Source organism: Melitaea cinxia, chromosome 20 (genome assembly GCF_905220565.1).
Source record: "Melitaea cinxia chromosome 20, ilMelCinx1.1, whole genome shotgun sequence".
NCBI classification, from domain to species: domain Eukaryota; kingdom Metazoa; phylum Arthropoda; class Insecta; order Lepidoptera; family Nymphalidae; genus Melitaea; species Melitaea cinxia.
In genome coordinates this window covers 5,606,627-5,632,575 of record NC_059413.1, presented here as the reverse complement: position 1 = coordinate 5,632,575, position 25,949 = coordinate 5,606,627, and the positions used below count along the sequence as shown (strand labels likewise).

Sequence of the window (25,949 nt, the reverse complement as noted above, 5' to 3'; positions counted from 1 at the left end):
ACGACGGTCAAAGGACCGTGACATTTTATACTTAACGGATATTATGATGCTGTTAATGTAAATAATACCTATTTACATAAAATGTAATTTAAATATGAAGGTGTAGATTAAATAATTTAATATTATTCGAGTAGGTAATTTCTGAGTAAATCTTCACAAATAACATATCTAACCTCAGTTCTTATACTATAACTTCAATAAAGTAGGAGGTTCTCAATTCTACCGCAGTATTGTATTATTTTATTTTGTCAATTAAAAAAAAATCGTGGGATTTTGCCTCCTATCATGTGCCACCCATTCCTTTTTTCAGGAAAATTAAAAAGGTATTTTATAGTAATAGAATTGTTAACGTTTTATTCATTACGTAAGAGATAAGTAAAGATTCTCCTTAAAACGTATCTTTAAACATCCAGTTAAAATGCAGAAGGGAAGAAATTATTATACCATCCTGTGATTTCCAGCAAGATAACCAGATTTAAACTTATCATAAATTCAAAAAGCTTTGTAACGAAAATCTCAAGAATCAGTGCTCTGAACATCTTATTGTTATCATCAAAAGTGAAAACTATAACTGGCTTAATTTGTAAAGCCTAAAATAAATTAAATGAACATTTTAAACAAAAAAACAATTAAGCTTTATTATATTCCTAGATTCCAAGGTACCCATAAGAATTAATACATTTAAATAAAACAAAATTTTTTATTTAAACGAAAATTTAATAAATCATAACATTTTAAATGTATAAATAAGGAATAGGATAAAAATGATTCGTAACCATTAAATATAAAAGCATTTAGCATTTGGAATTGTTGACAATACGGGCGGAGATGTGGATAACAATTACAATTTCATTTTGGTTTGCGGCATCACGCAAAGTGAACGCCATTATGAAAATATTCGACTACGGTGGCAATTCCTGTATATATTTGCACATGTATTTCATTCCGATAAGCAATAACACAAACGAAAAACCAACAAGTAAAAATTGAAATTCATCATTTCGACTTTCCAATTTTCTTTTATTTTTCATTGTGGACCTTTACCGATAATGTTACAGATGACCGTGAAAAGTAATCCAAGGACAACCATCGATCCAATGACGGTCAGAAATTGGTTTAGGGTGAAGGACAAACCGCAATTTTCAGACATATTTCATATGCTTTGTCGTATCACGTTCCTTGAAAATACTTACACATCCAACTCATTACAACGAGCAAAGTCACGAACGCGAAAGCTATTAAGATAATTTGTAGGACATCTATGTTGTAGCAAACTTCGCTTTTTCTCCCCATATTAATCGTCTATCGTCCATTAACTATGTGACAGACAATCAGGAATAGTAAGACGAGAATCACTATTGACCCAATGATCATGAGAAGTTGGTTCAAATTGAAACTGAGTCCGCAAGAAGTTGATTCCACCGTTTTTCTTCCCATTATTTTTTGTTAAGGTGCAGTTATCACAAATGTATTAGTATCCATTATTTTTTAAGTTATTTCATGTGTACATAATTAATTTAATCACATTTTTTTTACATTTAATAAGTCAATTTGACTTTTAAATAAAATGTCTTTTACGAAACTGTCATTGTTAAAAAAATGGTTGGTAGTAATAGCATTAAATTATCTTCATAATTTTTATACATATTAACGATTTAACAGAAATAAGTTAAAATTAAACAAATTAACAAAGTTTAAAAATTTAAAAATTAACGATGTCGGATTTCCGACAAAAAAGTTTAATACAAGATAAATTACCTGTTTTTGTAAATATATCTTCAGGTAATAATTTATAAAACTTATTACAATAAATAAAACATTGTACATTTTGCCACTCATTACAATCAAGGTTCTCTCTGTAATAAAATTGTGCCGACTCCAAGGTCATAACACTACATTTTGAGGACAAATGTACATATTAATCAACGAAGTCCAACGCTTCCTTTGGTCTCTTTTTATATATTTATCATGCTTCCATTTGTCCTTTCCTGAAAAGATAATAATAAATAATAAACAAAAACTTTGTCTAAATAATAATAATAATAATTTGTTTTTGTAATTACCCACTAATTATGTACATTGCGAATTCAATAGGAGTAAACATTCGCATCCGCTTAAAAATATCTTATATACATTGTTAGTATACACAAGCATACAATATTTACATCCATCACTACGGTGTTGCTATTCAAATATTTTAGAAGTTTTTATTTTTTATATTTATACACATACATAATAATTATCCACATTCTTAAATTCTCAATAAATTAATTGTTAAATAAAATACGTTAACGGCCTACCCGTATAAACTCTTATACGTGCCTGTGTTTATTTGCTTGCAGTGTGCAAATTAATTATTCAGACAAAGAAGTCATTAAGATTTTGAAGAAGAATGGATTGTACTAAGGTATATGAAAAAAATTGAAAAATACACTTATTTTTTGAATTCATTAAAGAATTATGGATATTTCTTTTTCTCTTAAATAACTTGTAATATTTTGATAAACAAATAATGTCGGCTTTTAAACGTGCGTATTTTGATTTAGGCTTACAATTTAATTTGCTATCGACTTATCTTACCAATTTTATATGCTTACCATCTTTTCTCCCTTTCTTAACACGTATCCTTTCTTATTTTTCTCTATTTAGAGCGAAGGACTCGAATCCAGCTCTCAATAAATTAAAAAAAATATATATCTATTTATAACCAACTCTTGGTATTTATTCATCTATGACATAATAACATGTCAAGATTAACGCATAAATTATACTTACTTTCTTATATTATTTTTTACTTAACAGCATTTTTTTTGTCAAGATAGAGAAGAGAGAAGCTTTTGAAGTCTAGTCAAATAAGTCCCACCAAACTTTTTACAACACATTTAGATACTTACCACATGCTTAGTGCATAATGTTTAGTATTGAATTGTTAACTTATTGACTTCCATGTTTTGTTATTTCTCTAATTAGTGATAATAAAACCTATTTACACAAGAATATGATTAGAACCACAACCGAAGAAAGGTTAATAAAAACAAGCATATATTTTTTAAAACCAATTTAATTAAATATAACAAAGCAATTATTCTAATAGGGATCCCATTTTCTACGGCAAATTATAAAATATCTACTATAACTATACACCCATATGCTAAAAACCTTTGAAAGCCTTTGGTATACGAAGTATTTACAATGACTAAATTGGCGTAATCTAAAAAGAAATAATTATAAGTAGCTTATAAAACAACTTTTCCACGTCTGTATGCTTTTTAATTACTATTTTATTTTGTTTGCAAATCCTAATTTCTTTTGAATTTTGTGAAATTCTTAAAATGTAAACAATATTTTCGTATTTTCAACAGATAAGTCAAATTTTAATTTGCTAATAGGTACTAATTGGAAATTGATCATCCAAACTTATTGAATCCAGCCTTTAAATATTAAAAAAAAAAATTAAGAGCAAGTACAAAGAAAATTATTGTTTACAAGATAAGAAAGACGAATTTGGGAAAAACTGAAACATGTACTTCTTTACAGATTGTATATACTATTAACAAACAAAATTTCACATTTAATCCATTTATTCTTACTATTAAAATAAATAATTACTGTTTTTTGTACTTTCGCAATGCTCTCCTGCGTACGGTCTCCATGTTCCTAGTCACCAACCAAACGCTGAAACTGTAAGCGACATCATGTATGATGTTTATGATGCAGAAGAATATAGTGTGTGGAAAATAGCCAGGCGTCTTTGAGGTACTTCCGACTAGATTAATGGCAGACTTGACATAAGTTTCCGCTGTAGGAGCCAGTATCGTGCTTCGTCGTATTCCTGACATGTTGGAACAGACGAAACCGGGGAGCACGCACTGTACTATGATTCCTTTTTTACTGTACTCCATTTCGAGGTTCTCGGATAGTTTTTCAACGTAAGCCTGAAAAAGTAGACAATATTTAATCCAGATAATTTTGATAATTTAAAATCACAGATTTCTACCTGAAAACATCTTTTCATAAAAATAGATCACTTTTTCCAGAACTTACATTCCATAGAATGAAACTAGTTTTATTTACTTCTATAGAACTATATCTATAGAAAACTAAAAATGTAATAAATAATAAAACAAAGAAGAAACAAGGGCGTAATTAAAACCTGCGGTTTTTTACTTACGCCCTAAAAATTCGACTATGGATTATTGGAACAATGTTTCTACCAAAATCACAATTGAGAAGCCGTCGTCATAATCGAATGAATAGAATATAGTTCACCCGGGGAATCTGAACTTACCGCAATTGAGTTGCGGTTAGCTCAGATTCCCAAACAACTTGAAACAGTTACCAGCAGAATATCAGTTACTGCAGATAAATTTTCAGGGTCAATGTTACTGATTGTTAATAGAAGACATGAAACTGTCGCTAACACGTTTCTAATAGGGCTTTTTATTTTACTGTCAAACTCTACTTTATCTATATGTTACGTAATAATTCCATCATACCTAGTCTATTGAGACTCTTAATCAGGAGGCCCTGTAGCTAATAATTATGTTTAATAAACTATAAAAGATGTTAGTAATTCCTACCCAATCTTTTTCACAATTCATACTTTCTTATTTTCTCTATACACTCTAGAAATTGTATTGTTTTTATAAACTTGTAACTGTAATTTTAGAGATTTTATATTAAAGCAGTTAAATAGTTTATACATTCGCAATCTTTTATTTCAATATCAAATAATAAACATGAAATGAAAATATATTTATAAGACATTTGACATAACTTTGAAAGATTATAAATGTTTCATAAGGTAAAAAAATAACGATACTTAACTCCAATGCCAATATTATTATTTTTTTTTCTAAATTTATTTCGAGTCTTACAAATATTTATATAAGTTAGAAGAATTTTCTATAGGCGTGTACAAGCTAATAAAAAGCTTATAGCTTTTATTATTTATTTATTTATTCCGTTTTATAAATAATTTCTTATTAAATACTAGCTGTACCCTCCGCGCGTTACTAAGCTTTTTTATTTTTGGTTGTACCAACTAAGAAACCTTTGTTGTCTCATGCACAACACCGCTGAAGATCATGACACGATCAAATGCATAGTTTAAGATTCTATAAAGGACATACAGAAAATCATTCATTTCTATATAGATAGATATACTTAAAATTAACCATAGCTTACACAAAAGAAAAGTTTAAATTCGTAAACAATTTTTTATATTGAACAAGATATTATTATTATTGACAACCCACGCGTGTTACCTTGACGACGACTAACACATTACTGTCACGCCAATGAAAATTACAAGGACACGCACACAATGAACTGTCTATATTAAAAAAAAAAAAAAACAAAAACATCTATTACATATATTATATAACATATAGAATACATTTCTCCTTTGCTTGTATTAATTTTGTAGAAAAATAAATTTTATTCGTAAATATTTAAATGTATGAGATGTTTCAGTTCCAAAACATGCGACTAATTAATATAGACTCACCTTTGAAGCAGCGTAAATGGTTAGGAGGGGGCTCGGTACTATGGACGATCCCGAACCAATATTGATGACCACACCCTTGCCTCGTTTTACCATGTCTGGTAATACAAGTCCAGTCATCCGAGTGATAGCTACTATATTAGCCTTGATCATTTTGTTGACTGACTGTTCCCTGATAAGACACAATATTATTAAATTTATACTCTTAAAGACTTTTAAATCAAGAACGTGTTCGAATTTGAAAAATAACTCTATACAAACGCCTATACTACGACAAAACATCTGATTGGTTTATACAATAGTTTTTATGAGCAATAGACAGCTGGACCACAACGAAATTTTGACGGCGTTCATTAAAACTTAAAAAAAAAAAAACAAAAACCTTTCTAACATTGTAACTTTTGGAGGTTAAGATAAATTAAAGAGCAACTCAGTTTCACAAAGAATTTTAATGAACCGAAAAAGATTATGTGAGATATTAGTATGGACTATCGATATTTAACTAAAGAAAATATTGCCAGCCAGCGGAGCCTCTTTATAGTAAATGACGGTAGCGCGCGATTTACAAAAGATTAATTTTTACCTTACAGTTAATTGATAATCGTAGTTGACAAGTTAAAACAGGCATATACATATTATAAACTAAAATAGGTAAATAAATATATAGTTATGTTGGTTAAATATATTTATAAATTTAAATAAAAATCATATTACAATAACAGCTACATTGGCAAAAATCTAAGTTATCAGTCCTAACGAAAATGGAAATGAAATTAGAAAGCATGCATTTGTGAGCAATTCTCAAAATAATGCTGAATGATCGTTGTATTGCTGTCCCATAAATTGACTTAATTTTTTTAAATGGTAGAATAATATTATGTTCAAGATAATAATTAAATAAATAAAATCACTGAATTACTGTTTACATTCCTGCTTTCATTCTTATGACAAATTGATAATTTATGAAAAAAAACAAAAAAAGATAAACTATTGAGTGTGCAAATGTATGGAGAGTGATGTGTCCCATTTAGCAGTGTATGACTTTCTATTAGTTTTTTTTTTAATATTATGGGCTGACATTTAATTTTATGATGCTATTTTACGCTGTTACTATCAATTTATCACTCGAATATACATTTTTGCGAAAAACATTGCATATTTTAAAAATAAATATATTTTATAACACGTCTTTAAAAAGTTCCTTTTGTATTTTCTTATTTTGTTACGTGGTTTATGGAAAATATTTAAAAACAAGTTAGTAGATTATGATTTTCTGTGCACCGGCAACATTTGAGAAGAACGAAAATCTAAAATTAGCATTGCCTCCACTTTTCGAATTTATTTGAAAATATCGTTTCATTGTGTGGTGCGCGCCGGATTCAAAATTTTCTTCTTGTTTTGTAACTGTATTAACAAGGGTAAGTTTATAATTTTTAATGTTTATAGTGTTAAGAATTGATAATTGTTTAATACATTTTTGATATCTTATCACCTACAGTCGATTTTATCAGATTTTATTGTAGAAATAGATGAAATAAAACTTCTGGTCTATGTTCGTTACTTCCTCTTTGGTTACTTTTGTTTGATTATGTATAAGAAGAATATGAAGTAACAAAATAGGAAAACGTAAGGCAGAGTCTACATTGCATTGTTACCCAACTATAGCACAATATAAGGGAGGGTTATTTTTGACTTTATGTCTATAAGTATTTAGTTCTTTTCTCGGGTTCGAGGTTCTCAGTTTGACCTGTATGTTTGTATGTATGTACGTTGTGTTTGGATGGGGTTTTCACCATTGAGTAGCACATTTATTCAAAGTATAAGCTTTTGTCCGATTTCCAATGATTTTTTTGTGTTTAAGTGGGTCGTAGATGGCTTAGATTAACAATTAGACCCAGTAAGTAGGTGGCACTTCAATCGGGTTCTAGGGTTAAATTCTACTACTTTTTGTTGTGGTTCTGAGTGTGGTTTCCTGAATTGCCCTAATAATCCTGATTCCTGATAATAAAATCCTGATTCCTGATAATAATTTCATAATTATTACTAAGTAAATAATAATTAAGTTTATTTGATATCCCATTTGTGATTTAGATATACTAACCTATAAGGATTTTTGATTTATTTACTTTAGAATAAGTATAATTAATTTTTACGTGAAATGTGTTTGATAGTACAGTATTCAACATATACATATATTTAAAATACTATGCTCGAATAAAATTTGTGATTTCTAAAATAGCTAATTAACGTCATTCTCAATCTTAAGTTCGAATTATGTTAAATAAAAACATTGTTTTGAATTGTGTATTGTCAGCCTTACTCAGCCTTATAAGTTCTTGTTGTGTTACCAATGTTCCTACTTTGTTATTGTCCTGATAGAGATGACCGATTCTTCTATTAATATTTAAAATTTAACAATTTTTTATAATAATTAAGAGTGTTACAGCATAGATTGTTGATTTATTTTGTAATTTTAATTAAAAAATGACTGAGATTCTGCCTGTGAACTTAATAATTTAAAATGTTTTCCAAGCAGGTGTTCCAAAGGTAACGAAATGGACAAAATGTGGTCTATTTCTTCTAAAGTATTGATCTTATAATTAAAGTTTTCCGTTCTCTGTCTGTGTTTTCATTTAAAATATTTAAAATTTATTAAAAAGGTTTGCAAACTTTTACGTGTTTTCATTTTTAACGAATTTTATTCGGTAACGTAATAAGAACATTTTTAGACCATTGTCTTAAAAACTTATATTTTTTCCAAGAAATATTAAATAAATAAGGTAGTTTTATAAAAAATAGTCAAATTTGATTATTTCTTTATTAATTGGAAACATTAATAAGTAGGATACTGTCATTTTGTTTTTTAAAGTCATAATAAAAATTATTCAGCATTATTTTGAGAATTGCTCTTGTATTCATTTTGGTGCATATTGATGCAGCAAATAAAATAGATTTTCGTTTAATTTTGTATTGGTTTGGTCTAGAAACATCGTTAAATGAGTATTAGGTAAGTTTAAGTTGAAAGAATGTACTCAGAAACATCTTTGCATGTATATTTTCAGCAAGCATACATGATAAAAGCATAAAAATATTTATAATGTGAAGACAGTAAAAATCTGCAGAATCCAAAGCCTTGTTATGTTCATAAGGGATTATTAGAAGTACGCTCTGATAGTATCTTAGAATACAGTAAGTCTAGACGACGGAAATAACGTTAAGCTGAATTAATAAATGACACGTTCCCGAAAAGTGTTTGGTTCGTTTTATACCTAATGATAAAAGCTTTTGACGATAAGAAATTAAATATTCAAGCATTAAAGGAAACTGCCTCAGGAAACTGCAATATCCCTAACAGAATTATAAGACACTAGTGGTCGCCCAGTGGTCGAAATCCGACCAAAATAAAAAATTTAAATTAAAGAAAACCAAAAAATTATGCAAATAAAGAACATTTTTAACAATTTTCCATTCTACACTTTGACAATTAACAAAAAAGTATAGGTATCGTTTTCTAATGTTTACGCGAATTTTACTCATTTAATGAAACAACTTTTTTCGGATTTTATCGCGGTTTATTATTATCTTTTGATTCCCGACGTTTCGGCTACTTTACAGCAACCATGGTCACGGGAGGACTGAGGTGTCAGACGTCCCAACGTTACAAAGTTATTCGAAACTACCCGACATACATCAATATCTCATATAGTCCTATCTACGCAGAATGTGCTAATTGAGTCTTTAATCTGTGGTGAAGTATGCTTGGTTTTTGATTTAATTATATTAATAATGGGGTCCCAAGCAGGTGGTAATTGCCAGCCATCTTCTCTATTGAAATTTGGATGTTTTTTAATTTCAATAGCCTCACGGATCATCCTTGGTTGGAATCGGTGTTCTTTTGCGAGGATCTGTGGTTTATCGAATCTAATATAATGGCTAGCTGTGTCTAGACTGTGTTCACAGATTGCGGACTTAGTATAGCGACGATGTTTTAAGTCAGCTATATGTTCCTTAACGCGAGGTTTGATCGATCGCTTTGTTTGTCCTATATAAGAGAGAAACCAGTCACCGTCGAACGAGTACCTGCTGTGCTACCTTTTATGAAAGGGGTCACTGACAAGATTGGCTTCATCTTAAAGCGAGCTTCTATAAAAACTTTTTTCAAGTCGCCAAAAACGATAAGTAAATTTTTACCATCTGTCAAGTGTCATATACCCTTACAAGATGCAGGAGTATACAAGCTTGATTGTGACTGTGGTCTCTCTTATATAGGACAAACAAAGCGATCGATCAAAACTCGCGTTAAGGAACATATAGCTGACTTAAAACATCGTCGCTATACTAAGTCCGCAATCTGTGAACACAGTCTAGACACAGCTAGCCATAATATTAGATTCGATAAACCACAGATCCTCGCAAAAGAACACCGATTCCAACCAAGGATGATCCGTGAGGCTATTGAAATTAAAAAACATCCAAATTTCAATAGAGAAGATGGCTGGCAATTACCACCTGCTTGGGACCCCATTATTAATATAATTAAATCAAAAACCAAGCATACTTCACCACAGATTAAAGACTCAATTAGCACATTCTGCGTAGATAGGACTATATGAGATATTGATGTATGTCGGGTAGTTTCGAATAACTTTGTAACGTTGGGACGTCTGACACCTCAGTCCTCCCGTGACCATGGTTGCTGTAAAGTATCCGAAACGTCGGGAATCAAAAGATAATAATAAACCGTGATAAAATCCGAAAAAAGTTGTTTCATTAAATAAGTATAGGTATCACTACATAGTATAAAATAAAGTCGCTTTTTCTGTCCCTGCACATGCATGTACGCTTAAATCTTTAAAACTACGCAACGGATTTTGATGCGGTTCTTTTTAATAGATAGATTGATTCAAGAGGAAAGTTTAAATGTATAATAACATCCATTAAATAGTGGAGAAATACTGTTATTTTTGAGTTTTCTAATGTTATGTCGTAAATAATAATTATTTTTTTTCGCTTTAATTGCAAACGCAGGCTGAACCCTACGAGATTTATCAAAATAATGTACTAAGTATTGTACACATTGAAAAGGTCTACAGAAAATTCCGCGATGGTATATACCTATCTCTTATGGATATCCCACAATAACATTTTTTTGTTATTTACTTTTTACGACAAATAATGGCTAATTTTCGAAGCGATTTTAACCAATACAGCATTAATCCTTATCCAATTAAATACCTTAAATATATTTTTTATTTAATATAGATCTATATGGTCCTTTACAGCATATGATTTAAATGAATATTTTCGAAGATATTACAGATTTAAAAATCGCGGTACGTAGCGTTTGCGGCGGTTCCGGCCGGCTTTTACTCAATAAAATAAATAAAATAAATCAAAACTACTGGGTCAATTTTAATCATTTTTAACCGACTTCCAAAAAAGGAGGAGGTTCTCGATTCGACTGTATTTTTTTTTTTTTTTATGTATGTTACATCAGAACTTTTGACCGGATAGACCGATTTCGACAAATTTTGTTTTAATCGAAAGGTGGTGTGTGCCAATTGGTTCCATTCAAATTTATTTGAGATCTAACAACTACTTTTCGAGTTATATCTAATAATGCGTTTTTACTTGACGCTTTTTTCGTCGACCTACGTTGTATTATACCGCATAACTTTCTACTGGATGTACCGATTTTGATAATTCTTTTTTTTGTCGGAAAGGGGATATCCCTAGTTTGGTACCGTGATAAGGAAACCAGGATGATGATCTGAGGATGGGATCCCAGAGAAATCGAGGGAAACTCTCGAAAATCCGCAATAACTTTTTACTGGGTATACTGAATTTGATAATTTTTAATTTAATCGAAAGCTGATGTTTATCATGTAGTCACATATAAATTTTATTGCGATCTGATAACTACTTTTTGAGTAATCTTTGATAACGCGTAGTTACTTGACTATTTTTTCGTCGATCTACGTTGTATTACTTGTCGATGTAATTGAAGTCGGTTTTTTTTTCGTTTGCGAGCAAACACAATTATTTCAGTGAATGACATAGGCTATAATTATATTTTATACCCGTGCGAAGCCGGAGCGGGTCGCTAGTATAATATATAATGTATATTAGGACAGATTGATTTCTTACATAAATTTTCTAATATTCTAAAAAATAATTTCGTTTCATAAATGGGATATAACTTAAAATCATTTTATGATAAATGTATTTTCCCGTTTGTCTAAAGGAAAGCTATTACACGATATATTTTATATTAAGATTATTAAAATCACAGTAGTTTTGTACGAAACAACCAAAAATTAATTAAAATCGAATCTAATTTTCCAGTTAATTGTGTGATATAAATGCATGTATACAGTTTATAAAACATTGATCCACATCAAAGGACTACCATCATTAATGTTTCATAAACGTAAATAGAAAATGCACCACATAATATTTCATTCTTGCAATATTTCATAAAACGCGTCTATACCCGCCCGCTACCTTTGAAAGTAACTTCATATTATGCGGTTTGTTGCGTCGAATTTCGATAGCTGAATTTATTTTGACGTGGTTATTGAACGATTTTCTTCTCATTGATATTTTATTTTCATCAAATTTAAAGCATGTATTCGGTATTCGATATTCAATATTTTTGAAGAACGTCGTGAATTTTCAACAAATTTTGAGTTCGAAAAGGATAAAAAGTTTTATGACGCGCACATTTGGCTAAGGTTTAGGAATTTTTTAATAGGTCTTAGCTTATTATCGAAGAACTTTTCTAATAAATACGAATATATAAATAGTAATGGCAACCGACCTTACTAGTATCTCAAATTAATGCGGACGAAACTGTTCGATTAACTTAAACTAGAAAAAAAAAAAAAACATTTATAATAATGACTCCTTGAAAAGTATATTTATACAACGTGTTGATTGGTAATCTCAGATTATACATACTCTTTTGATGTCAACTCTGATCTGTTTGGTTTTAAATGTCATCATCTTCCTGCCCTTATCCCACTTATGTAGGGTCGGCACAACATGTTTTCCTCTTCCATTCCTCTCTATTATTCGTCACTTCAGTGCTTACTCCTTTCTTTCTCATATCCTCACTCCATCCAATCCATCCATCGCTTTTTCGGTCTGCCGATCGCTCTTCGTCCTTCGACATTCATCCCTAACATTCTTTTACCGACATAGCGGTCATCCCTCCTCATTACATGCCCATACCACGCTAACCTATTGCTCCTCATTTTCTCTGTCACGGGTGCTACTTTCAAACTTCCCCTTATATACTCATTTCTAATCCGATCTTTCCTCGTTACTCCACACATCCATCTTACCATTCTCATCTCGGCTGCGTGCACTCTTCTTTCATCCGTCACTTTTGTTGCCCAACATTCCGATCCATACATTACGACAGGTCTTATGATCGTTTTATAGATTTTCCCCTTAAGTTTAAGGGGCATTCGTGGATCACAAGCTGTTCCAGAGACCTGTCGCCATTTCATCCATCCCGCATTTATTCTATTTTTCACGTCACGGTCTATGTTGCCGTCATTTTGTATTAATGACCCAAGGTAGCGGAAGTCGGAGCAGACTGGTAGGGATACACCATCCAAGGCAATATGGGAAAAACCGGACGAACCGCTGAAATCGCAGAACAAGTGCTCGGTTTTAGACCTAATTATCCTCAATCCCGCGCCCTCCAGTCTTTCCTGCCATTTTCCCAGTCTGCTCTGTACCTCAAGGACATTATCTCCGACAAGAACAACGTCGTCAGCAAACAGCATACACCAGGGTGCTTCCTCCTGTATGTCTGATGTTAGAACATCCATTACCAGGAGGAATAGATATGGGCTTAAAGCCGACCCCTGGTGCAAACCTACAGCCACACTGAACTTGTCAGTTACTCCGGCTTCGGACCGGACGTGGGTGCTAGCTCTATCATACATCGCCTGAACAAGTCGTACATACTTCTCTGGCACTCCTTTCCCTTTCATAGCCCACCACAGAACCTTACGGGGGACTCTATCGTATGCCTTTTCCAGATCTGCGAACACCATATGTAGGTCTTTTTGTGCGAGTCGATATTTTTCGCAGAGTTGGCGGAGTGCAAATATGGCGTCCGTAGTTCCCCGGCCCGGCATAAATCCAAATTGGTTCTGTGTGACCTCACATTCTTCTCTCATTCGTCGCGCTATCACTTTCTCCCATATCTTCATACTATGTGACATGAGCTTTATTCCCCGATAGCTGCTGCAGTCCTGTATGTCACCTTTATTTTTAAAAATGGGCACCAGTGAGTTTGGTTTTAAATGTATTATATTTAAATTACTTTAAATTTGGAATGTTATTTTTCTTTAGATTGAATTGTGTCTTAATTTATGATCCTGTGAAAATCGCTTTAATAAGTAACATGTCTAGTTATCTGACATAGCTTTTGTATTTTTATAATAAATTTTATAATGGTTACGTTTAATCAAAAATAAATTCAAAATGTTTAAGTAAAAATAAATAGTTTCATTAAGTCTTTAAGTATCTTTTTGGTTTTGAAAGTGATTCCATTAGCCACATCTACCATTCAAGACAACGTAGTTGCAGTGAAAGACAGACTATTTTTTAATGTAACTAGATCGGCAAACAAGCGTACGACTAACCTGATGGAAAGCGATTACCGTAGCTTATAGATGTTTGCAACACCAGAAGTATCACAAATGCGTTACCAATCCCATCCCCAGTTCGCCCCAAAAGCTCTGGTCACCTTACTCACCAACAGGAGCACTGCTTGAAAACAGTGTTGTACTAGACTTATAGTCATTACGTAATATAATCGATTTATATAGGCTTTATTTACATCGAGTTATTGCTAAACTTTGGTTTACATTTTTCTTAATTTTAAAATAGATATCGATTTCAACATACTAAAATTAAGAGTTTGTTTAAATACGCTATTATGAAGATGAAAATTATTTTGTTTGAGAAAGTTTGTTTATTAAGGAACATTGTAAGAGTTATAATGCCAGTGGGAAACCACGGCCGTCATAAATACGATTTTCATATCTTATCTAAATTTAGGATTTTCCTTTGCTAGATAAAGTAGCCAAAGCTTTTGGGTCTGTGCTTAACTGATGGGGTCAAAAACGCGCTTATGATGATCCTGTTGATACAGGCGTCCAGAGGCTACGGTAAGCTCTTACCGCTAGGCAGACTACGCTTTTGTGCTACCTCAGAAGTATTATAAAAATATTTTGTTCAGACTTATGTCTGGAGAGAAACGTACATACGTAAACACTAACTTCATAGATGCTTAGATTAGTGGTTTTCACTACCAGCGTAATGATTACTATTCTGCTCCTACGAGTCTAGTACAACTTCCTACATTAACAAGCTTTCTAACAGAAAGTAAATAAATACCTAAATGGTTATTCCGTAGCACGACCCAATTATAGTCACAATTTATAGGAACTATGTACCGCATATATATAGTTATAGTAATATAATAACTATAAAAATACTTTACCAGTCCGGTAAATCCAGGAAGTATTCAGGGTAAATGTAGGAGATTCCAACGTTGTTCACCAACGTACCGATCTCGAGGTCTTTAATCTCGTTCGATATTTTATCATAAATTTCATCTCCATCGCAAAAGTCCACCTGTATTACTTTTGTGTTTACTTTATATTTATTTTCTGTGAAATAATATTTTTTTATAGAAAAATATATTGTTTGTGTATGGCATTTATAATTACTAAAATAAATATTTAAATAAATAAAAATACATATAACTTTTTTTGCTATTTTTATTTAAATATACAGGTCACCATCAATTGCGCCAACGAGCTACACCACTCAATAATAAACATACATAAACATACATGCTGCTGTGTGGTTACGGCAGTAAACAATATAACCATCCCCTCTCTTCCCGTGGGTGTCGTAAAAGGCGACTAAGGGATAACACAGTCCCACTACCACCTTGGAACTTAAAAAGCCGACCTATGGTGCGATAACCATCCAACTGCTGGCTTTGAAATACACAGGCCGAAGACGTCGAACAGCGTCTTCGGTGCGACAAAGCCAGCCCTGCGGTCACCACCCGCCCAGCGTGGTGACTATGGGCAAAACACATGAGTTCACGCCATTTTAGGCGAAAACTTGTGGATGCCTATGTCCTGCAGTGGACTGCGATAGGCTGAAGTGATGATGATGAAACATACATAGCCACATACGTACCTATTTCACTGGCTGTCGCATTTAACTTGTCGATGGACCGGCTGACCAAAATAATATCACAGCCACGGGCAGCCAACTGAGGACAAAGATTTATATTTAAAAAACGAACATTATATCGTATTCGTGAAATAACAAATATATATTCTTTGCTTGTCATTCTTTTGATATCTCGGCATTTCCAAGGAATACCGATACGATGCTACTAAGCAAACCGGATGTTTCGTACGTATACAAATAAGCACTAAGACATAATTGTATTAGTTCTAAAAAAAAAAGTTTTAAAATGCTGATAATCCCTACTTTTTCCCTACTTGATTCGCCATTGTGCACAGAATGTGACCGAGTAGAGGATCATATCATGTTTTAATGGAATGTGTGCGAATCGAAACTGAAAGAAGTTTGTTTTTTATGCAGTACCCGGAATATAATTTAAATAATGTGGGGGTATTCAACAGTATCTTGGTTTCTCCAATTTTTGAAGAAGCTAGAAGTGTGTATAAATTAGTCCTAATATATTTAAAGAGACGTTGTTGATTTAGTTAAGAACGTTGGAGGTGACGTGGTCACTGTGTGACAAAACCTCCAATTTTTTTTAGAATTAAAAAAAAATACTAGATTCTCAGCTCTGTGAGGCAACAATCTATTTCTTTTCTCTTCACATACATTTCCTGCTTCCGAGAATAACTGTGCACTATATACAGTCGTTGCCGGAGAAGTTAAAAAAATTCTGGCTAAAATAGCCATGAGTTCATACTTTCCTTGATTTTTTACCCACCATGTAAAAGGACTCATACTGCGTACTATAAAGTCTCATTCAAATAAACGCTTCGCACTCAACGGACCCCAGTAGGATTTTCTCCTGTGTTGGGGGTCCGGAAACACACACAATACACAAGCACAAACGCCCAGATTACGACAAACATCTATATGGCCAATACAAATATCTGTCGTGAGCAGGGACCGCCAGCGCAACAGTCAGTACTGTGACCGATGCGCCAACGCGTCGTCAAATTTTTGCAATTCATTCAGCAAAGGGCAGAGAGGGGGCGGTGGCAAACGCCACCCGGCTCTTGCAGAGCGCCGTACCGACATGTACAAACCTGTTTACCGCGGAAAATTGAACCGAATGATTCGGCCGAACATTCGGTTCGGTACATTTTGGACCGAATATTCGGCCGAACATTCGTATTCGGTTAAACCTACATTCGGCGCATCTCTAATAATAATTATCACTTTACAAAATCGCAAAAAGTATTTATACGTAAAATTGATTTGGAATGAAACAAAACATATTTTACCGGCCTTCAATCATTTTGATGTTGTTTCAAAATTAAAAATTTCAGATGGCAGCATTGCTGTATTGTGTCTCAATTTATATCTATGTATATAATTTTAATAATTAATTAATTTACAAAAACAAAATTATTAATAATTTTTTTAGTTGTTGATGCCGGTAGAGCAAGCAGTTATCTATATAATTTATATGGAGTAATTGTGAGGTTTTTTTTAAAAGGGAGGCAAACATCTTAACCTCAGCGTATCAATATATATGCTAAAAAGTGAAGCGTATCAATCTTTAATCTATCATTTTTCAATTTTTATTTATTTATTGTAATTATAGTTCTTTTCTGGGGGCATGGTAGTGCCCCCGCCAAGACGAGCCTTACTTTTACTTCCACGCAATTGCCCAAAAATAATCGGTCGGGTAACTTATATAGGTTTAGTTTTTATAAGGATATCACATCGAAAATTTAATTCAAAAATACATACAAATGTAATTGGTTTTAAGAAAACTTATTGAACTTCCCTGAATTACAAGAGGGTGTAAAAACGTCAATGATCAGATAAAAGTAAGAAGTAATTTTAAGAACACGAGTTAAAAAAGACACGTAAGACCCACGGGAATAAAAATATATCGTCATTACGTATTATAAAACAAACTTCTGCCGCGTCTGTTTGCTTATTTGTCTGTTCGCGACAAATTCAAAAGTACTGAAGGAATTTTCATGAACTTTTTAATAATAGACAAAGACTTTCACGAGGAAGGTTGTTTATTCCTCATTTCGGTGACGGGTACTTAAAATTATCCAAACAACAATACATACTTACTAAAGGACTGCTGCGAACGGTCGTAGCTAGCAAGAAAGTTATTTTTATTGCGTTTACGAATATATTATTAAAAGAAACGTTTCCTTTACATTTTATGTGTCTTTAAATATCCACTAAGTTATCTATGAATTTTATTTTTCACGTTTTAATATCTATACTAATACTAGCTGACCTGGCGAACTTCGTATCACCTTATTTTTTTCTGAAATATAATAATAACATAATATATCAAAATAAAATATAGCCTATCTTTTAAGTTGGATCAAACTGCACACGGTGTGCAAATTTGACTAAAATCGGTTAAGTAGTTTAGGAGTCCATTGAGGACAAACATTGTGACACGAGATTTATATATATTAAGATTATAAAGCCGAAGAGTTTTTTGTTTGCTTGCTTAAACGCGCTACTCTCAGGGATTACTGATCCAATTTGAAAAACCTTTCACCGTTAGATAGTCTATTTATCGAGAAAGGCTATAGGCTATATATTATCACACAGAGACCAATAGGGGCGAAGTCCACGCGGACGAAGTCTTCGGCAGAAGCTTGAATAAAAATTTGCTTACATACTAAATTGCTTGGACCTCCTCCTCCTCTCACTACTCGACCGCTTGTGCACTCTCTTACAGTTTAGTATTTTATTCTTTCATGTACTTTCAAAGTGGGCATAAAGGTATTAAATAATAAAAAACTGCAAAAACCTTTAGACATCAATCATTAAAAAACTCTACAAAATATTTGTGACAAAAGGTCAAATCCAGAACGAATTTAAATTCAATAGCCACACGTGACGTCAAATAAAATGAATAATAAACAACTGAATAAGTATAAATTGAAAACGTGTAATTTAACAATTGTTTAATTGTACTACATACACATTTAAATGTAAATATTTCAAGTTTGCTGTTTTATTGTATAGCGCTTGTGTTGTTCTTCATTGCTCGTGAATTAAACCGATATGTAATTTGATTTTACTGAGGATAATATTACAAACGCTAATTAAACGCTTCACACTCAACGCCCCACTAGTATTTTCTCCTGTTTCCGAAAACAAACACAACAAACGAGTTCGAACGCCCTGACCACGGTAAACATCTATATGGAAATTACAAACGTCTGTCGTGAGCAGCGAACGAACCCGTGACCGCCAGCGTAACAGCCAGTGCTGTGACTGCTGCGCTAACGCGTCGTCACATATCACATTTTAAACTACTCAAACCTTGCGGTTTCACCCGCCTATTTTCAGATCCATTCGTATCTCAGATATTAGTTATTCTGTGGTGCATCCAGCTACGTACTAAGTTTAATTACATAAGCATTCCGTTTATAAATTAGTAGGACTGATATGTAATGGGTTGTTTTTATTGACAATTTATGGGAATATATGAAAGATTTCGCCCGCATAAAATTTAACAAATAAGTTATTGTTCAGTACGCAGAGTTATAAAATAGATAAATTTCGAAAATAAAAGTAGTCTAAGTTACTCCTTATTACGTCAGCTATCTGCCAGTGAAAGCCATCAAAATCGGTTCAGCCGTTTCTGAGATTAGCCGAAACAAACAGACAGACAGTCAGACAAAAATTGTAAAAAATATTATTTTGGTCTATGTACCGTGTATACATCCACATCCATTTAGTAAAAAGCGGTTCTAATAATATTACAAACATACACTGCAATTTTTATTTATTTTTTAGATTTACATCATAAAAGATATTACATAACATATTCGGCTATATTATTTAGTTCACACAGGCTAGTTGTGGTCTAACTATAACCGACTCATAAGTTATTCCAGCCCCGAGTAGCAGTGTTTTGCTGTTCCGGTATGAAGAGCAAATACGCCAGATTATTCACAAGCAACGTAACAATTAAGACTTAGAGATGGCTGTGGGTTAATAATGTATGTGGCTAATTTCTCATTCAAACAAAACAGGTAAAGCTTTACCATGGCTAGTTATTTATTTGTTTGTCATTACTACTGTACGTTTCAATGTATTGTAGTAGGGGCTATTATATATGAAAATCTTCTACTTTTTGATGCTTCGCTGAAACGCGTACTTGTAATTATACTTTTCTTCTTCTATATAGGAGCGTTATATTAAGAATATTAGACTTTTTTAAGCTACAAAGAAATAATATACTGATTAATTGATAACTATTAACTAAACGCAGAATGTCATGATGTATTTAGAAATTCAATTAGATACTACTTCAGGGTTATAGATTCGATTCGTACCTATTGTATTTATATAATTATATGTATTTTACACATTCGCCAAATGCGCGTTTCAGCCGGCATTTACTTAAAACACTCAAAAGAAACATTTCAAAGGTTGAAAATAGTAATAAGAACAGTGCTTGAGTACAAAGTACACATGTCAGAAGTGAAACTTCTTTGGCAAACTAATTTTTAAGTCTCGATTATACTTATACAAATCTTAAGCTTAAGATTTCCGTTCCAGCGCCATCGACAAAAACGTAGCCGTTTCATCAAAACGTTACCGTTTCATCCGTTAAAATTTTACCCTCATGCGCCTTAGAAATTTCACTTTGATTGTAAATTCCTTACTGTCTCTACAACGGTGCTTAATTGTTAGATTTTCACATGTTAAGGAGATGACTAAAATTTTAATTTTAAATGAAGAAAGTACCTCAGCAATATTAGCATGAATTTGAATTCAAATCTGACCTATTCACTAGAACATTTGAAATTTATGAATATAATAAACTAAAGTATACATACAAATATATGTATTCAATAAGGTCTCGCACTTCATGGGCTATATTTCTAGTTTCCGTCTCATAGAATCTCAGATGCAACAGATTTACGGTACGGCTACGTTAGGAACGCCTTCAGCTGTTGCATGATATGCTAATGCATATTTGAAATGTAAAATCATACATTTTTCTTCAAATTTAACTTTTATATTTCGCTTATAAATGTTTAAAAAGCTTCGATATATTCTTCTATGAAGAAGTTCTCACTATAGAGTTCTTATTAAGAACTATATTTTTTATATTGTTTGTTCAAAATCAAAAACTTCTTTATAGTATAGCCATCAAAAGCATCCACACATTGTTCAAGACCAATGTTTTTTTTTGTTGAATTAGAAAGACAAACTGTTCAATGTAGTTAATACAGACACATTGCACTTAAAAACAGTTTGCTACACGAATTAAAAATATAAAATTCCGAAACTTTCTATTTAATTTTAAGTTACGATCGCGAATTTATTATAAACATCGACTAGCTTTTTTTTTAATTTTCGGATAAAAATTTATTCGATGATAAGAAATATTAATCTGTTAGTCTATCTTAGTCATCACTTATAAATGTCTTTAACTTTTAGTATACCAATAGTATACTAATTTAATATTAATACCTAAATTACTCACCTCTATGGCATATGCTTTTCCAATTCCATCTGTACTTCCAGTGATTACTGAAAAAGAAAAAAAAAAATGTTTTAATTTTATTGTTTTGTGTAATACGCCAAAATAGGATCAACAAATGTATATTTAAACAATTGTAAGAAAATTGGTAATATACTCGGCTGTTAATAGATTTCTAGTGACAATTTGAATCAATAATATTGCCACGTTATCTCTTGACGTCATTATTAATAATCAAAGAGTAATAAAATACTATTCAATATGTTGTAATTATGTATCAGAATAGTCATTCTTATGTTTCTTTAAATACAGAATTGAAAAAATATCTACAGAATGACTATTCTTCTTAACCACGTGAAAACAAAACATCAAATCAACACTGCCGTGCAGACATTTGGTTTTCAACGTAAAAAGAAAATCTCTGCTGCTTCCTCAGCTGTTTTATTTTACGTTATCCTACTTATTCTCTAAACTGCCTCGTTTTGTTTGAATTTGCTCAAAGTCTGGAGTAATCGTGGAGTGAAAGTTTGGATTTTTAGTTTGAACAAGCAACTTTCTTTGTATTGTAGCAAAATAGAACCGTTATTATCCCGTCTGCTGAAATGTTAAAATTATTGTTTGCTCGCTTCGAGCGGAATCATATATTAGGTAACATTACTCTTATGAATATTATTGTTGGATGTCTTAAAATGGACGCTGTATTTCTATTTCGTTTAATATTAAGGTCTTCTGTAACCATATTTGTCATTATATTAAATTTCGGCAAATCTTCCGAATTTACTTACAAATTATACATTTTTTTAAATATGATATACGTTGTATGTACGTGTAACGTTAGGATATCTAACGTTCCAATATCTTAAGTGTAAGTAATTCCTGTTTCAAATTCGACATAGCGAGAGAGCATAATCGTATATTCGCTGGATAAAGCTAAGTCAACAATTTACGCTGGTAGAGAGAATTTGCATAATTTGCAATTGATAACGCGAGCAGTTAGCTCAACTACAGGCACGTCTGGATTCTGGGAGGAATATGTTAGGAAGATTTTGAATTCAATTTGAGGAAGATTACTATTGACACAAGCAATAATAGGAAATTGTAATGGAAGAAGTCGCTCGTGCAGGCTTGATGCCGTTCTAAGTATCTCTATGAATTTGTCCCTATTTGCAAAAATAGTATATTACAAAACTTAGAAATGTTATCGTAAAGTGGAATTATGGAAGTGTACTAAATATAATACTAATTAAACTTTTACATTTCAGTGAACTGGAATTAAATACAGACAAAACAGTACATACTTTATTTTATTTGTATATTTGAAATTTACCGAAAATCTAATACTATTACAATCGATGTCTGTATTTGAAATAGTTCGAAGATGTTGATTAAATAGCTAGAAATATACGCTTTAGCGCAGCGGTCACACAACCTGGCTGATGCCTGGCTGATGGTCAATTTTTCGATACTCGTAGATGACAAATATTTGTAATAAACTATACAGATGTTTGTCGTGGTCAGGCTTTTATAATTCTTATATTTCTACTAGCTGATCCTGCAAACGTTGTTTTATAACATGTTTATAACTTAGGGGAATGAAAAATAGTTATGATATGCACACAAAATTTCATAATATTTTAGTAACCCTTTTAACCCCCCCCCCCCTTGAACTTAGGGGTATGAAAAATAGATTTTGTTTGATTCTCAGACCTATCCGATGTGCAAAATTTCATGAGAATCGGTCAAGCCGTTTCGGAGGAGTTTAACTACAAACACAGCGACACGATAATTTTATATATTAGATTTAACTTACTTATTACAAAGAGAGAATCAACAAAACTTATTACAAAGAGAGAATTAACAAGACTTTAGAGAAATTTACAAAAATTTTGTCTTTAAACAGGGTGTCCTTCTTTTTTTGTTGTTTGGTTATATCTTCAGACATTGAACTTTAATTTTTATATACGAACGGATATAAACGAAGTAATAACAATCTGACCTTTGTACATTCTGAAGGACAGCCAATTTAATACATTGTATGAATTTTTTTTTATTTAGTAATTAGGAATGTTCGTCACCTGGAATTTTCGTTTATCATTTATAATTCCTGTACACGTCAGGTTAACTCTTTTTTATGGACATTCATAAATAAATGCGTTGGTTTTCTTGATTCTTTTATTATTATTAAAATCTTATTGTACACAAAAAAAAATTACAATTTAGAAACATTAGATATGAAACAAATAAGTATGCTAAGGCTCAGAAACGCTTTTGTAAACATCAAATGTTCATTACACAAAAATTCTCTTCTAAATGTTATCTTCTCTTCTAAATAAATAAAGAAAAAAATCGTCGAAACGTATGTACCCACACAACTTCCGAACGACTCCACCAATCTTGGAAAATTCTTTTTTTTTGTGTTCGTGGTTTGTCAGGACAAAGATTGTGGAGAAGAAAAAAATGGAAATTTCACGTAAAACCACGCCGGTACGGTAAGTTTGCTGGGTCAGCAAGTGATAAATAAAAACAATGGACAAACGTACAACAATGCTACCTTTAATGAGCGGCTAGTGATTTAAAATAATGTTCCTAGTTAATGTCAGTATTTACTTTTGAAGAAGTTGAATCTTCCCTATAATTGAAAGGTGCTACAATTATTATTGTTCTAAAGCAACTAATCGCGCGACAATCGTGTTATTATCGAAAATTGCTAATTTTTTAACCGACTTCCAAAAAAGAAGGAGGTTCTCAATTCGACTGTACATATTTTTTTTATGTATGTTACATCAGAACTTTTGACCGGGTGGACCGATTTCGACAATTTTTTTTTAATCGAAAGGTTGTGTATGTCAATTGGTCCCATTTAAATTTATTTGAGATCTAACAACTACTTTTCGAGTTATATCTAATAATGCATTTTTACTTGACGCTTTTTTCGTCGACCTACGTTGTATTATACCACATAACTTTTTACTGGATGTACCGATTTGGATAATTCTTTTTTGTTGGAAAGGAGATATCCCTAGTTTTGTATCATGATAAGGTAGAGAAATCGAAGAAAACTCGAAAATCCGCATAACTTTTTACTGGGTGTACCGATTTTGATAATTTTTTATTTAATCAAAAGCTGATGTTTATGATATGGTCAGATTTAAATTTTATCGAGATCTGATAACTACTTTTGGAGTAATCTTTGATAACGCGTAGTTACTTGACTATTTTTTCGTCGATCTACGTTGTATTACTTGTCGATGTAATTGAAGTCGGTTTTTTTCGTTTGCCTGCAAACACAATTATTTGTTAATAGATTGTCACTATCATTGGTAATTGTTGGTGTCCAAAAAAGTTTAAAAATTTAATACGTTATTAAAAATAATACATTCCTATAAATCATACTATTAACCCCAAAATCTTCAAGCTCACTAAGAAAGTAATACTTACATAAAAACGAGAGTGACAAAGGCCATTAACCTCAAATTGTTCTAAGTTAACTTTTATCCTACAGCTCATAAGGAAAGTTATTTTGTATTCTATGACACCTATTATATATAGTTTAAGCTGCAGTAGTGGACTAAGTGCGTGTCTTTTTATGACACGCATTTAGTCCACTACTGCAGTCCACTGCTGGACATAGGCCTCCCCAAGTTCAATTGGCAATCTCACATAGATAATAATCTTACGTCACACTTATTTAACTATCAGATAATTGTTTTGATATTAAACTGCTAACGAATGTAAATAAATTAGGTTATTACAACAGGTCAGAGTAAAGAAAGACAGCTTGCTAAAACAAAACCGCTTGAGGTGATTCGGCATATTAAAATTGTGTCATTTGAATATAAAGTCAGACGTGGCATGTACCTATGTATAAACATAAAGTAATTGTGTTTGAACAACGAAAAAAACGATTTTAATTATATCGATAAGTAATAATTAATACGACATAGGTTAGTCTATAATACAGTCAATTACTTAATACAACATAAAACATAAATATGCGTTATTATGAACAACTCAAAAAGTACTCGTCAGATTTCAATCAAATTAAATTGGGACTACATAATATGTACTAGCTTTCTCTTAAAAAACGTTATCAAAATCGGTACTCCCAGTAAAAAGTTATGAAAGTATACATAAAAACAGTCCAAAGTCAGTCGAGAACTTCCACCTTTTTTGAAGTCGGTGTAAAACATTAGTATCATGTTTTGACAATTTCTGCTCTAAGAAATAAATAAATGCCTTACACGCAACGGCCCAAGAAGCCTGTACAGTAGAGTACGACTAAATCACGGCAAAATTTTGTTTGACCTATACGTGTTTTTGTTATATATCAACCCGCAGTGAAACAGCATGGGGTAAATAAATAATAAATCCTTTATTTGGACCAAATACTTTATAATTTCTTAACCCACAAGCTGCGTGGCAGTTTAACGGAGTCAATATACATATATTGTACAATATTTTAGTTACTTTTTTTCTTTACTATACATCTATATATGTTTCGATGTTGATCATGTTATGATCTTTCAGCAAAGTGTTTTGTAAGAGCCTACAAAGGTTTCTGAGTTGGTACGACCAAAAAAAAAAGAAAAAAAAAGTCTAACATATTGTTATCATATTTTAAACTCCAATTCTTCTCCTACATAGAGAAAGAGCCCTATGACTAACAGTGGGATATTACGGACTGATTCAATAGGCTCAATC

The 25,949-nt window shown here is 32.0% G+C and overlaps 1 protein-coding gene across 1 annotated transcript in view; it reads right to left on the bottom strand.

Annotated features, from left to right (window-relative positions):
- Nucleotides 1-3,043: 3,043 nt before the first annotated feature.
- Nucleotides 3,044-25,949, bottom strand: part of LOC123663421 (very-long-chain 3-oxoacyl-CoA reductase) — a 38,242-nt gene continuing 15,336 nt past the window's right edge. Inside the window, exons 2-6 of the mRNA XM_045598105.1 lie at nucleotides 21,252-21,298; nucleotides 15,746-15,821; nucleotides 15,033-15,201; nucleotides 5,510-5,678; nucleotides 3,044-3,935 (exon numbers count right to left, since the gene is read on the bottom strand). Coding sequence (XP_045454061.1) covers nucleotides 3,606-3,935; nucleotides 5,510-5,678; nucleotides 15,033-15,201; nucleotides 15,746-15,821; nucleotides 21,252-21,298 — 791 coding nt within the window. The 3' untranslated portion in view covers nucleotides 3,044-3,605. The remainder of the gene's footprint in view (nucleotides 3,936-5,509; nucleotides 5,679-15,032; nucleotides 15,202-15,745; nucleotides 15,822-21,251; nucleotides 21,299-25,949) is intronic.